Here is a 12137-nt window from a genome sequence, read left to right on the forward strand (position 1 = left end):
ATCATTTTAATAATAGGCTACTTAAATCAAAACGTTGCAAAAGGTCAAAGTTTTAGTTCGACGCATATAGCAGAGAATTGCTTGACGTTGAAAAGATTTATTAAGTGCAATAAGTTGCAGAAAACAACTCTTTGCCGTCTGGTCTTGCTGCCTGACTCACACCTGAAGCGTGCACAAGCCGCATCTCGCGCAGCGTCTAGTGCAAAGCGCGCGCGCACACAGAGAGACACGTTTCAGACAGAGTTGATTCGTCTTTCGCATCTCCTCCTTATGTTTGAACAGACACATACACACAGAATTATGTCAACAGTACCCGTCTCGACGATCATTCTCGTAAATGCAGTCGGTTATGTTTTAAATTAATGTAAATAGCTGAGAAAGAAATCTGATGTGTATCATTATACTCGATCCGTACAGTCGGAATTTAAAGGGACAGCAGCCTATAAATACATGCTGCTGAATATGTCACTAATGTTAACAAATAGGGCTGGGCAAAAACAAATAGATTTTTCGATTAATCGTTTTTTAAAATGACATCGATTCGATATCGATTCTCAAAAGCCGTGAATCAATCTTTTCCGGGATTTATTTCAGCACATTTAAAACAAGATCTGATTAACGTGAATCTTATCATTAGTCTTCTCCACTAGATATCACCCTTATTACAGCAGAAATCCTGTCATTAATTCAGCACTTATCATGGCCATACGCATGATTCGCAATGCTCAGGTGAAGTGCTATAGAAATATAAATCTGCGGAAGCATTTGATATTCCGCATAAGGTGCCATGACTTCCGCAATGAATGAATGGCGGATGGCGCGGCGCACTGTGTTTACTACACACATACTAAAGCGCGGATGACACTCGCGGTGTTTTCAGCTTCTGCCGTCTCACTATATGATGATATGAACACGAATGTCATCTCCAGCTGCTCTGAGAGATTAGCATTTTACCGTTTCATTTGAGAAAACTACCGTCATATCACATACACAGCAGCTGCAAGTTCTTCACGTCAACCCGTCAAAATAAAAGTTTAGTTTAACGTTAAACTGTCAGAATATATTACTATTTAGCAGTCTGAAGACTCAATGCTACTACTGCTAATAAATAAATAAATCTTTATTTTTAAAGGAATAATCACATCTGTTTTATTTTTAATTTTAACAGTAAACCTCTGTTGTGCAGAACTTTGTTTGCCAAAAAAATAAAAGGGTTTAATTTTCATTTGATTATAAATTAAATAAATGTTGTATGCCTTCATCTGATTACCATAAAAATTAAGAACATTTTCCCTACTATTGTTTAAAAAGGACCCTATACAAAAAAAAAAAGAATAGGTTTAAAATACAGGCATGTGGTTCTTAATTTCTTTTTATTAATTCTCTATTTGTAAACTGATGTTTACTGTTAATTTTTTAGAAATATCAATAGCATTTGTATTAAAATTATATTCACTGAATGTAATAAAAAAAAATATCGAGAATCGAATTGAGAGCTTACGAATCGAAATCGAATCGAATCGGGAGATCTGAATCGATACCCAGCCCTATTAACAAAACAACAAAACAGCTATAACAAAGATTAATCTAAATTTAATTCATACAGTGAACACTATGCAGTGTTATTTTACACTTAATTATTAAATTTCTGCACCTGAATACTACGGTTTATTTGATCTATGCTTGTAAATTGTGTATTTCTTTTGTTTTACTGACTGTTCACTTGCCTTTAATCATGTTTGAACTTTCTCAGACTATAGTTTTTGCTGTGGTATATGAAGTAGTACACTTAAAGTGTATGGAAAGCAAAGTTACAATGATATAAAATTAGTGTCATTAATTTTTTTTTGTTTGTATGTTCACACTGATGTTTAAATGACATTTTCTGATTTGTGACATTACTTTTTAAGTAATGCTAAAACACTGCTGTTCACTTTCAGAAGTTATAGTGATTCTTTATTTTTTTCAAGAAAGAATGTGAATAATTGGTTATATAATTTTCATTTTTAAATATTTTAAAATATCATTTAAATTGATTTTACACACTTTAAGCAATATCGTATCGCATATAGAATATCGCATTTTTAACAAGGTATCGCATATCGCATTTTTCTTCAATATCGCACAGCCATAATTATTATTATTGAAAGAAACCTAGTGTTAGACTTTTATTTGAACATGGGTTTCATAAGTGTAAAACCCTCTGCGGCCTGTGAGTCCGTCTCGCAAACAGCATGGAATTCAGTGTAATTAGTGTTTCATAATCTCACACTGTTTGACACAGACCCTAACCTCCTCAGAGTCAATGGGGCTCCTTTACCGCTAATCCTATTAAAGATGTGAAAATCTCTGCATTTGGAGGATGAATGGGAAAAAAAACTCCTTCCAGCGGGCTCGGCTTATGCATTACAAAACCAAAGCATCTGGAAAAAACGCTTTGCATCACCCGCCTCAGGGGCCCAAAATACCCCCCTACAATCTGAGAGCATGTCGGATGGGTGAAGATAATCCCAGCGTACCCTGGGCTTCCTCTGCCTCTGCTGTCTCGATTTTATCCATCAGATCGTTGGAGCTCCATTTGGTGATCTCCTTGGCAAAGATCTCCTCGTTGTCAGAGAAGTCCTCTGAGGAACAAGGATTCAGACCTTAGTAAATAACAGATTGCCATGAGCACCTTCTTAAACTCAGGATCAATCCTGCATTACCGTGAGCGTCAAAGAACTCGTCGTCTGTGCTGTCCTCTGAATCTCTGGCGATGCTCTGCATGCGCCATTCAGAAATGCTGTGACGTGAAGGACTTCCTGCACACATTATGAAAAAAATGCACAATGCATGAAAAAAAATTAAAATCACATATGCATCATGATTCTTTTACAAACTAATATGCATTGATGAAAAAGGGAAAAAAGTTAAAATAAAAGCCATTTGTGATCACAATTTGAAACCATTTTATCACAATTTATTATTAATTAATTAATTATAAAAAATATACATATATATTAATAGATATGTATAATAATATACATATACACTTTTATATGTATAATTTACATACATAATTCATACATTTGTAATATATACAATTATATAACTCAGTGTAATACTATTACATTAATAAATTGTTAATATTAAAATAAACTATTTAAAAAAGAATTTCAAAATATTATGAAATATTATTACAATTGAAAAATAATTTGATATTTGAAAATGTTAAAATGTAATTTAATCCTGCGATGCAAAGCTGAATTTTCAGCATCATTCCTCCAGTCTTCAGTGTCACATGATCCTTCAGAAATCATTCTAATTTGCTGATTTGCTGCTCAAGAAACAATTCTTACTATTATCAATATTTAAAATAGTTGCACTGATTAATAATTTTGCGAAAAACTAAAAAAGTTTTTCAAGATTCTTTTAACAGAAAGTTCAAAAGAACAACATTTATTTGAAATAAAAATATTTTGTAACATGACAAATGTCTTTACGGTCACATTTGACCAATTTAATGCATCTTTATATATGTGTGTCTACTGATCACCATGCATTTTTGAAGTATGGCGGTGTGCACGTACCCCCTCTCTTCGAGGAATGCGAGGACCTGGAAGAGGTGGACCACTGCTTGGTCAGCTCTCCTCGCGCCTGCAGCGTGTCCCCCATGGTCCTCGTCGTGCCCTCAGCTTCGATGGAGCTGATGGCCTCCTTGGCTTCGTGCTCTTTCTCGGGGCTGGTGACAGCGCCGTTGTTCTCGCCGCCATCCTCGTTGCAGCTGTACTGTGCCATCTTCTGTGCCAGAGCCAGCTGCGTCTCCAGCTCCAGCTGCCGGATATCCTCCATGGTCAGACCGTACCACTCGTCCTGCCAACACCAGGCCTGCCGATGAGCGCGTACCATCACCTTCCTCAGCCCTGATGGGACGGTATCATGAGATTAATGTTCACAATAACACAAAGTGTAATTTTTTCGACAGTCACTACATGCAAACTAGATTAGGGGGGGGAAACAAATGTTTGCAGTAGATTTTTACATCTTCTAAAGATAATGTGTGTAGTGTTTGTTTTCAGCACTCCTATGCTACGTTTTTGCAAAGGTGTTCATAATTTTTTATGCATTTATATGTGGTTGCTAACTTGTTCTGGATGGTTGCTAGGTTTACGAGTTGAGAAAAATGCTAGAAAAAAAGAGCCTCTGACAACAGATGGTGATAAAATGTAAAATGTTACAAAGTAGCATTTATAGGAGTAACATGTTACTTTTAAAAGACACTTTTCTCAATACTGCTATCAACCAAAGAGACTGTTTGTGTGCTACAAAGCAAGGTTTGATGTGTGGTTTGGCTTATTTCCTTGTGCGATTTCCTCGACTGATTAAGACGTGTCAAAGACGCAGTTAACCAGTCTTTCAGATAATTGAACTTGGTAATGAAGAGACGTGCGAACAAAATTGTTTTCACAGCAGCCAGGAAACAGCGAGCGGAAAATTTATAAAAATAAAAGGAAATCAGCCAAAGATGGGAAAGAGTTTCGTAAATGGAGAACGGCAACAGTCCGCTCGCAAATTATCAGAGAAAGGAGCCAATAAACAAGCCGATATCGAAGTAATGAAAAAGATTAAGCGGTGCTCGAACAGCACATGGAAAGGAAATTAATTTTGCCCTGTTGTAGTCAGGAGGAGGCAGTTCTCTGAGCGTTGATTTTCACTGGAGCCGCACTGCATCAATCTCGTTTTCATTAAGTGCAGGTTAATGATTAAGGGCTTTTTTCCTGACAGAACGCTTGACACCTGCTGCCCACCCACGCACAATGATAACAGGACGTTACCAAGCATAATTTCACGCAAATTTGCAGCAGATGGATCAGCTGACTCATATAGAATTACTGGAGACAAATGTCCTCTCAGAGCTAATAACACTGGTGGACATATGGTAGAGGACACCACTGATAATAGCACTGGTGCCAAGTTAATAATAAATTCACTGGATTACCGAAAATATGCATTGTTATTTAATTTTTAAATGTTTCGTCTGAACATTTCCGAACACTTACCCACATCGTGAATGAAGCGCTCAATCTTGGACTGCATGCCCCAGTATCGAAACTCCACTTTACACAACTTGTAAGCGCACATGACGGGCATTTTGCCTGGGTTGTTGTTGATTTCCACGATCCAGTCATCAGACAGGGGGCCCCGCTGGGTTTTATATGACTTGTAGAGTTTGGGGTCTTCCTCAGCCAGGTATTCATGAGGGGCGATGAATTCATTCACAATATCGATGGGATCTGTGAAAGACCATTGTTCCATTGGCAATCACAATTTTTTTGGGAGAACAAGGCACGAATGGTGAACAGATTCATATTTAGTCTTTTATTGCAAACCAAATCAGTTCATCACAAAGACTTTATAAGACCTTCTGAAAGGTAATAACATGGACATTGAGGCTGTAAAACCTGGTTTATCGGTTAGTCTTATGAGTCATAAAGCTTTTCTTTTATTCAAGCAGCTTTGGCATAAGGAATCGAGTTGTTCCATTAAAAAAAAAAAGATCACTACTTTTATGTCCATTAATGGAACTTTGTTTAGAAAAACTGACATGAAAATAGCATTGTTTGTATGTAGTGTGTGTATAGATTTCTTTTTACTCTTTTTTGTTTGCTAACTTGTCTTTTGCGAAAGGCCAAGTCTCATCAACTCTTCAAAGGAACAGTTCATCCAAAAATAAAAATCTGCTGAAAACTCACTCTCAGGCTGTGCAAGATGTAGATGAGTTTGTTTCTTCATGGAAACACATTTGGAGAAATTTAGCATTATGTCACTTGTTCATCAATGGATGCTCTGCAGTGAATGGGTGCCGTCAGAATGAGAGTCCAAACAGCTGATAAAAACATCACAATAATCCACAAGTAATCCACACCACTCCTGTCCATTAATTAACGTCTTGTGAACTGAAAAGCTATATGTTTGTAACCATAAAACCATCACAAAAGTTTTTTTTTTTTTTTACTTTAAACCATCTCTTCTGGCCAAAATACCAGTCCATAATAATGCTTCCTCCAGTGAAAAACGCTGTTGTTCTCTCACATCAAAATCCTGTTTAGATCTGTCTTGGACTGTTTTCGCTTGTAAACGGTGCTTGATCTGTGCAAATCAATCTCCTGATTCAGATGAGACGACTGTTTCACCAGAGAAAGCAATAGTATAGACAGAAGTTAAAAACCCCTTGAAGGTTTTATAAATTTCAATTCACTTCACAAGATGATTATTTGTGGATTAATGTGATGTTTTTATCAGCTGTTTGGACTCTCATTCTGACGGCACCCATTCACTGCAGTGGATCCATAGGTGAACAAGTGATGACTGTTGAAGAAACAAACTCATTCACAGCTTGAATGACCTGAGGGTGAGTACATTTTCAGCAATTTTTCATTATTGGACGAACTATTAATTCAGAGTTGTAATCTTTACTGTGTTGAGAACCGAACTTTGTAAGTCTTCAATTATTCACAGTTGCAAGGTACAGATTGGTTTCTGATCTTGGGTTGTTTCCTGTTTGCAGACTGCCATGTCATCAGACGGCCTCTAGGTGTCTCCACAGCACACTCATGAAGGTACATGTTGTCAGTAAGGAATGGAGTTATGTAACAGCATTCACAGGGCGCTTCCCCCTGCAGTGCCTGCGTCTGTCTGCGTTCAGCTCAGAAAGCCTCCAGTACCTGTCCCAGAGTGCAACGGGGTGCTCGTGCTATGGCACGCTACCCAACAGCAGCATGGTACTTTGTCAATGAAGGCTCACGCTGTCTGCATCTTAAATCACTGAGGCATGATTCGAGAGCTCTTCCTGCTGGAATGCTCGAGACTGGTCTCACAAGCTAACAGGGCTCACGTGTTAAAAAGCATGCTAAGGACAGGACCTCTTGGAAATGCAACTGCTCAAGACGCTCAGTTGTGCTTTTGCAGTTCAAAAGCTGTCAAAAGCACCAAATATATGCATTAAGCAGAGTAAAAATCAAGAAGGTGCAACTGTACCTATATCCCGTTGCCTCCTTTCGGCCGAGGACATGTTGAAGACGTCATTCTGGCAACCCGTGTCCGGCTTGTAGTACGTCTCGATGTCGATGGAGAACTTTTCGACGAAAGGACACGTGTAGCTGCAGGACAAGCGAGGAGAGATTAACTCTGATGTAATTTCATCATATCAAGTGTCATGTCTTAATGCAACTGCTCTGCAGTGAGGTTCATGTGAGTTTATCCCTTCTTCATACCTACCATGACCTCTTTATTAAGTAACAGATACTGTATATGTTTATTGCAGTAGGAGTTGAGCTGAACTCAGCGTGCTTTGATGCAACATTCCCTATAAAACCAAAAAGATGCTTTGAGAAAGTAAACATGGGTCTATTTTGATTCCATGTTGACTTCAAGATCAAAACAGGAAGGCCTGACTTGAATGTTAAAAGCTGATGTGGGTATTTACCGGAGTACTATTGAAAGCGAGCCAGAGGGTTTTATTATTAGGAGATAGCACACTCACCGTGTGCGGGTGTATGGGTAGGCGTTCCAGGATTCCTCTTCCACGCGAAGAGCAGCTTTTGGCAAGATGGAGCGGAACCAGCTAGGGATGTGTTGGCCGATGTGGTAAACCTTATGGGTGTATTGACCAGAGCCGCCTGGGCCATCCCTGTAGGGTCGGTTCTCCAGGATCTCCACCCCACTGCCCTCGCCCTCACTCTCTTCACGACTCTTTTTCTGCAGGGAGGGAAAGGTCTGGGATAAGGGTTCACAGACTTCCAAATGTACCATTATTATTATTATGAAGTCAAGTCACTTTTTTGTATAAATCTCTTTATACAATACAGATACTTTCAAATCAGCTTCACATTAATACAAAGGAAAATAACAGTTTTAAATGTTGTAGAATTCACCAATTATGAAACCAATTCGATTTCAGCTATAAAAGCAGCTCTGCAAAAGATAATACTTCAGTGACAGTGTCAATGTCGCAAAATTCATCAACTATAAAATGAGTTCAATTCAGCTATAAGCAGCTCTAAAGAAGATAAGTGTTGATGCTGCAAAGTTAGTGTCGCTATCCAGTTCGATTCAGTTCATATGTCATTCAAATGTGTTGTTTCAATTCAGATCAATAACTGCGTCAAGTTAATCAATTATGAAACTAATTAAATTCAGCTATAATCAGCTCTACAGGAGGCAAGTGTGTCAATATTCAACATAAGTCAGTTCAATGATTCGATTCAGTTGAATGAGTGTCGATGTTGAAAAGTTAGTCATTACCAAATTTGTTGTTTCAATTCAGTTTAATAATTGTCAACGTTGCAAAGTTCATCAATTACGAAACGAGTTTATCTCAGCCATAAGTAGCTGTACAGAAGACAATAGTGTTGTTATTTAGCTCAATTGTGTTCAATGTTAATTCAATTCAGTTGAATGAGTGTCGATGTCACAAAGTCATTTAAATGTGTCATTTCAATTCAATAACAGTCAATGTTGTCAAATCTATCAATTCTGAAACAAATTCAATTCAGCTATAAACAGCTCTACAGAAAGCAAAAGTGTCATTATACAACTCAGGTCAGTTCAATGTTCATTCAATTCAGCTGAATAAGTGTCGATGTTGAAAAGTTAGTGTAATCGGTTCAATTACTCAAATTTGTTGTTTCAATTCAGTTCAATAACTTTGTGTCAATGCTGCAAAGTTGATCAATTCTGAAACAAGTTCAAATGAGCTATAAATGGCTCCACAAAAGACAATAGTCACTATTCACCTCAACTCAATTCAATTACAGTTGTCAATGCTGCAAAATCTATCAAATATCAAACAAATTCAGCTAAAAGCAGTTCTACAAAAGGCAACAGTGTCATGCTATTCAGTTCAATAACTGTCAATGTTGCCAAGTTCATCAATTCTGAACAAATTCAATTCAACTATAAACAGCACTACAGAAGAGAACAGTATCATTATTCCATTCATGTGCGTTCAATGTTGATTCAATTCAGCTTAATACCTTATATTGCAAAGTTACATTCTAAAAGTTATAATACATTACATTACATTCATTATCCAGCTCAATCCAGTTAAAGATATGTTCTCATCTAATAGTGTCAGTGCAGTTTAATCGATAATATTACGCTGGAATCTCAAAACCTCCTTAGGAAACTCAATGTTAATGGAAGGTGACAGTCTATCCCAAAACAGAATTGACTCCAACCCAACAGAAGTCAACTACATGCTCCGCGCTATTGGTGCTGGCCAATCAAGGAACGCCACACCTTCAGCTTTGTCAGTAAGATAAGCCAAGACTCAGTGTGATTGCCAGCAGACAGATCCATAAAAATAGGGTACAGTCTTGGCACAGCTTCTGAGCTGTGAATTCTGGGAGAAGGCCCACTGTGCCAGTCAGGGTGACACATGCCATCATACCTGCCTCACTAAAGGTGGTCATATGAAGATAGTTGGAAGCATCCGGTGGCTAATTGCATACCAACTTATGAATCCATCAGGGACAAATTTGGCCCACTTAGTTCCACTATGGCATTGCCACTATGGAGAAGAAGTTTGTCCTGGGCCCCGAATGTGAAGATAAAATTCAGAACACATTGCAAAACATCAGTTTTCATTTTGTACAGCATTTTTTACATTTCTATTTTAACTAATTGACATTGATATAGGTGTAATTATGTAATTGTTATACGTCCTCTATGTTTAAATAAAAGACGGATGACAGGCCAGTGAAGCTGGCACACTTGCAGGGCAGATGGCCACACAGATCCCATCAGCCGTAACTCTGCATTAGCAAGATGATAGTGGGGTGATTAAAAGCCGACAATGCTTGCTTAAGACCTTCATTAAGGTGAGGTTTGTTACAGAGATGCAGAAGAAAGTTATATCGTATTAATTTCATCCGAGTGCTCTCATGAGATGACCGCATGGGCACTGGATGCCAACAAAGACTAAAGATGGAAAATGTGGCAATGATATTACTGCAGAAGCTGTTAGTATTTCTTAACTTAACTGGCAGATCTTCACTGACGAAATATATTTTCTTTCAATAATATTTTTTATAATAATGTATATGTACATTTTTATTTATATTAAAGTGATATATTTAACAAGTTTGTCTGGGAATTTGGTTGAAGTTGAACGATAGAACGAATGATAGATGGAGAGATAGACAACAACAGAACGATAGAACTATAAAATGATAGAACAAATGAACGAGCGAATGAACGAACGAACGATAGAAATACAACGATAGAACAATATATAGCTAACTTAATTTCCCAGAATGCATTACTTGTGTTACAAAGTGTCTGTTTATTACAATTTAGTGACAATTCCTCTTCCTCTCATTTAAATTCCTATTCAACTTCCTGTGTGTCATGGCAAATTCAAATCAAATTCACACTCATGAATTGAAAAAAAGCTAATTCTTCATTTCTGAATTTTGCACGTGTGAGAATGGCATGCTTTTTGTAAAATGCAGTGCCAAACGACCTCGCCCCTGAGACGCCCCAGAAACAATCACTCTTGGCCTCTCAGTTTCAGGGGTTTCTAATGCATCCTCAATCACCGAATACGTGGTGAGTAATACATTTCCATTTTAAAAGCACAGGCCCGTGCCAGCGAGGGAATAGCGGTCATGTCTCGCTCAATGTCAGACCGCTGCTTCTCTCTCTTTCTGCCAGGCTACTGTCAAACTCACAGACTGCACTGTCAGGACTGATGTCAGACCGACACATTCCACAGAAAGGCGTGTGAAGCAGCAGCCCGTTGGAGGCGATCCACAGGTCTGGAGCTCACATGTGCTGAGCAGGAAGAAATGGGCCGTTCTCTTGTTAGAGAGGTGAGCTGTCAGCAGCTGGAGGTGGCAGGCGGGACAGACAGACAAATGGCAGGCGGGAGAGGGAACAGGCGGCAGAAGCGCTGGGTATCTGTTTTTGCTCATCCTCTCAGCGTGGAGTCGCCAGCACTTCATTATGGCGCTGACAGATGACATCAGGCCCCGCACCCGCTACAATCAATCCCTCGCACACATACATGCACACACCTCAGAGAAGTGTAGTCTCGATAACATATGGCTGTGCAGTAAGGCTGTGTATCACCAGCAAAGTCACGATATGATACGCATCACGATTAGTGATCGACCGATATTGATATTTTATAACCAATACCGATACCAATTATTTGCGTGTTTATGTGCCCGATAACCGATATGCAGAACCGATATTTATTTACTGTTATAAAGTAAATAAATGGCTGAGTGATGTAAGTCCATACTTCACTTTGGTTTTTCCTCCTTTCAGTCATCTTAAAAAAATATTTTTTTAAAGTGTTGAAAATTACCAGTCTTTCATGTTAAATTTAATCTTCATATTACAATAAAAAAACATTTTATTTAAAGCATCAGCAGCAACACTAATATTAACAATAAGCAAAATAAATGTAGAAGGTCTAATGTTTTCAAATGGAGAAAATAAATAAAAGGAGTCATATCAACTTCATTTAAAACTACAGTTTTAGTAGGTTTATTAGCGGTTTAATAGGCTAAAGAGTGAAGAATAATTCACTGGATAATGTTAATTCACTGAATAATATTCTCTGGAATATTGAAATATAACAAACAAAACCTTGTATTTTATTGCATTTCTCAACTGGCATGTTATATCAGAATTACTAATAATGTTTTTGTCATTCTAGATTATGAAATGCCTGCTGACAGCGCAGTTTATCTATGCATTTACACAGAACTATACTCAAACTGCGATCGCTCGCGGAGGTAGCAAAATTAATCTCTTTGGAAATTAATTATTTAGATGTTTATTAGCGAAATAATGATTATATAGTAAATGTTAATACAATTTAGGGGTGTTTTAAACAAGTGAATCTTGTTAAAAGTTACATGCGGTGGCTGTGCTGGAGCATTTCCTGAGCATCAACCCGGTGAGTGAACAGCAATATGAAAGCGAGACTAATGATGAGCATAGACAACAGACTGAGAATTAAATTTAGCATTTTTTTTTCCCAACATGCGCTCATTAATGGCTGTATTATTTAATTAATCCAAAGTTACGTCTTTATTGGGAGAGGACTTGACGGATTATTTTAGCCTACGTGACTCCGACTTCAT

General features: G+C 37.9%; 1 protein-coding gene across 9 annotated transcripts in view; it reads right to left on the reverse strand.

Moving 5' to 3' along the window:
- Positions 1–12137, reverse strand: part of LOC107554528 (membrane-associated phosphatidylinositol transfer protein 2-like) — an 87179-nt gene that overhangs the window by 32618 nt on the left and 42424 nt on the right. For all 9 annotated transcript variants that reach the window (XM_016237056.1, XM_016237055.1, XM_016237059.1 and 6 more), the window contains exons 3-8: positions 7523–7737; positions 7018–7139; positions 5040–5273; positions 3570–3902; positions 2706–2801; positions 2520–2624 (exon numbers count right to left, since the gene is read on the reverse strand). In XM_016237056.1, coding sequence (XP_016092542.1) covers positions 2520–2624; positions 2706–2801; positions 3570–3902; positions 5040–5273; positions 7018–7139; positions 7523–7737 — 1105 coding nt within the window. The remainder of the gene's footprint in view (positions 1–2519; positions 2625–2705; positions 2802–3569; positions 3903–5039; positions 5274–7017; positions 7140–7522; positions 7738–12137) is intronic.

The sequence above is a fragment of the Sinocyclocheilus grahami genome, unplaced genomic scaffold (genome assembly GCF_001515645.1).
Source record: "Sinocyclocheilus grahami isolate Dianchi unplaced genomic scaffold, SAMN03320097.WGS_v1.1 scaffold505.1, whole genome shotgun sequence".
Classification (NCBI taxonomy): domain Eukaryota; kingdom Metazoa; phylum Chordata; class Actinopteri; order Cypriniformes; family Cyprinidae; genus Sinocyclocheilus; species Sinocyclocheilus grahami.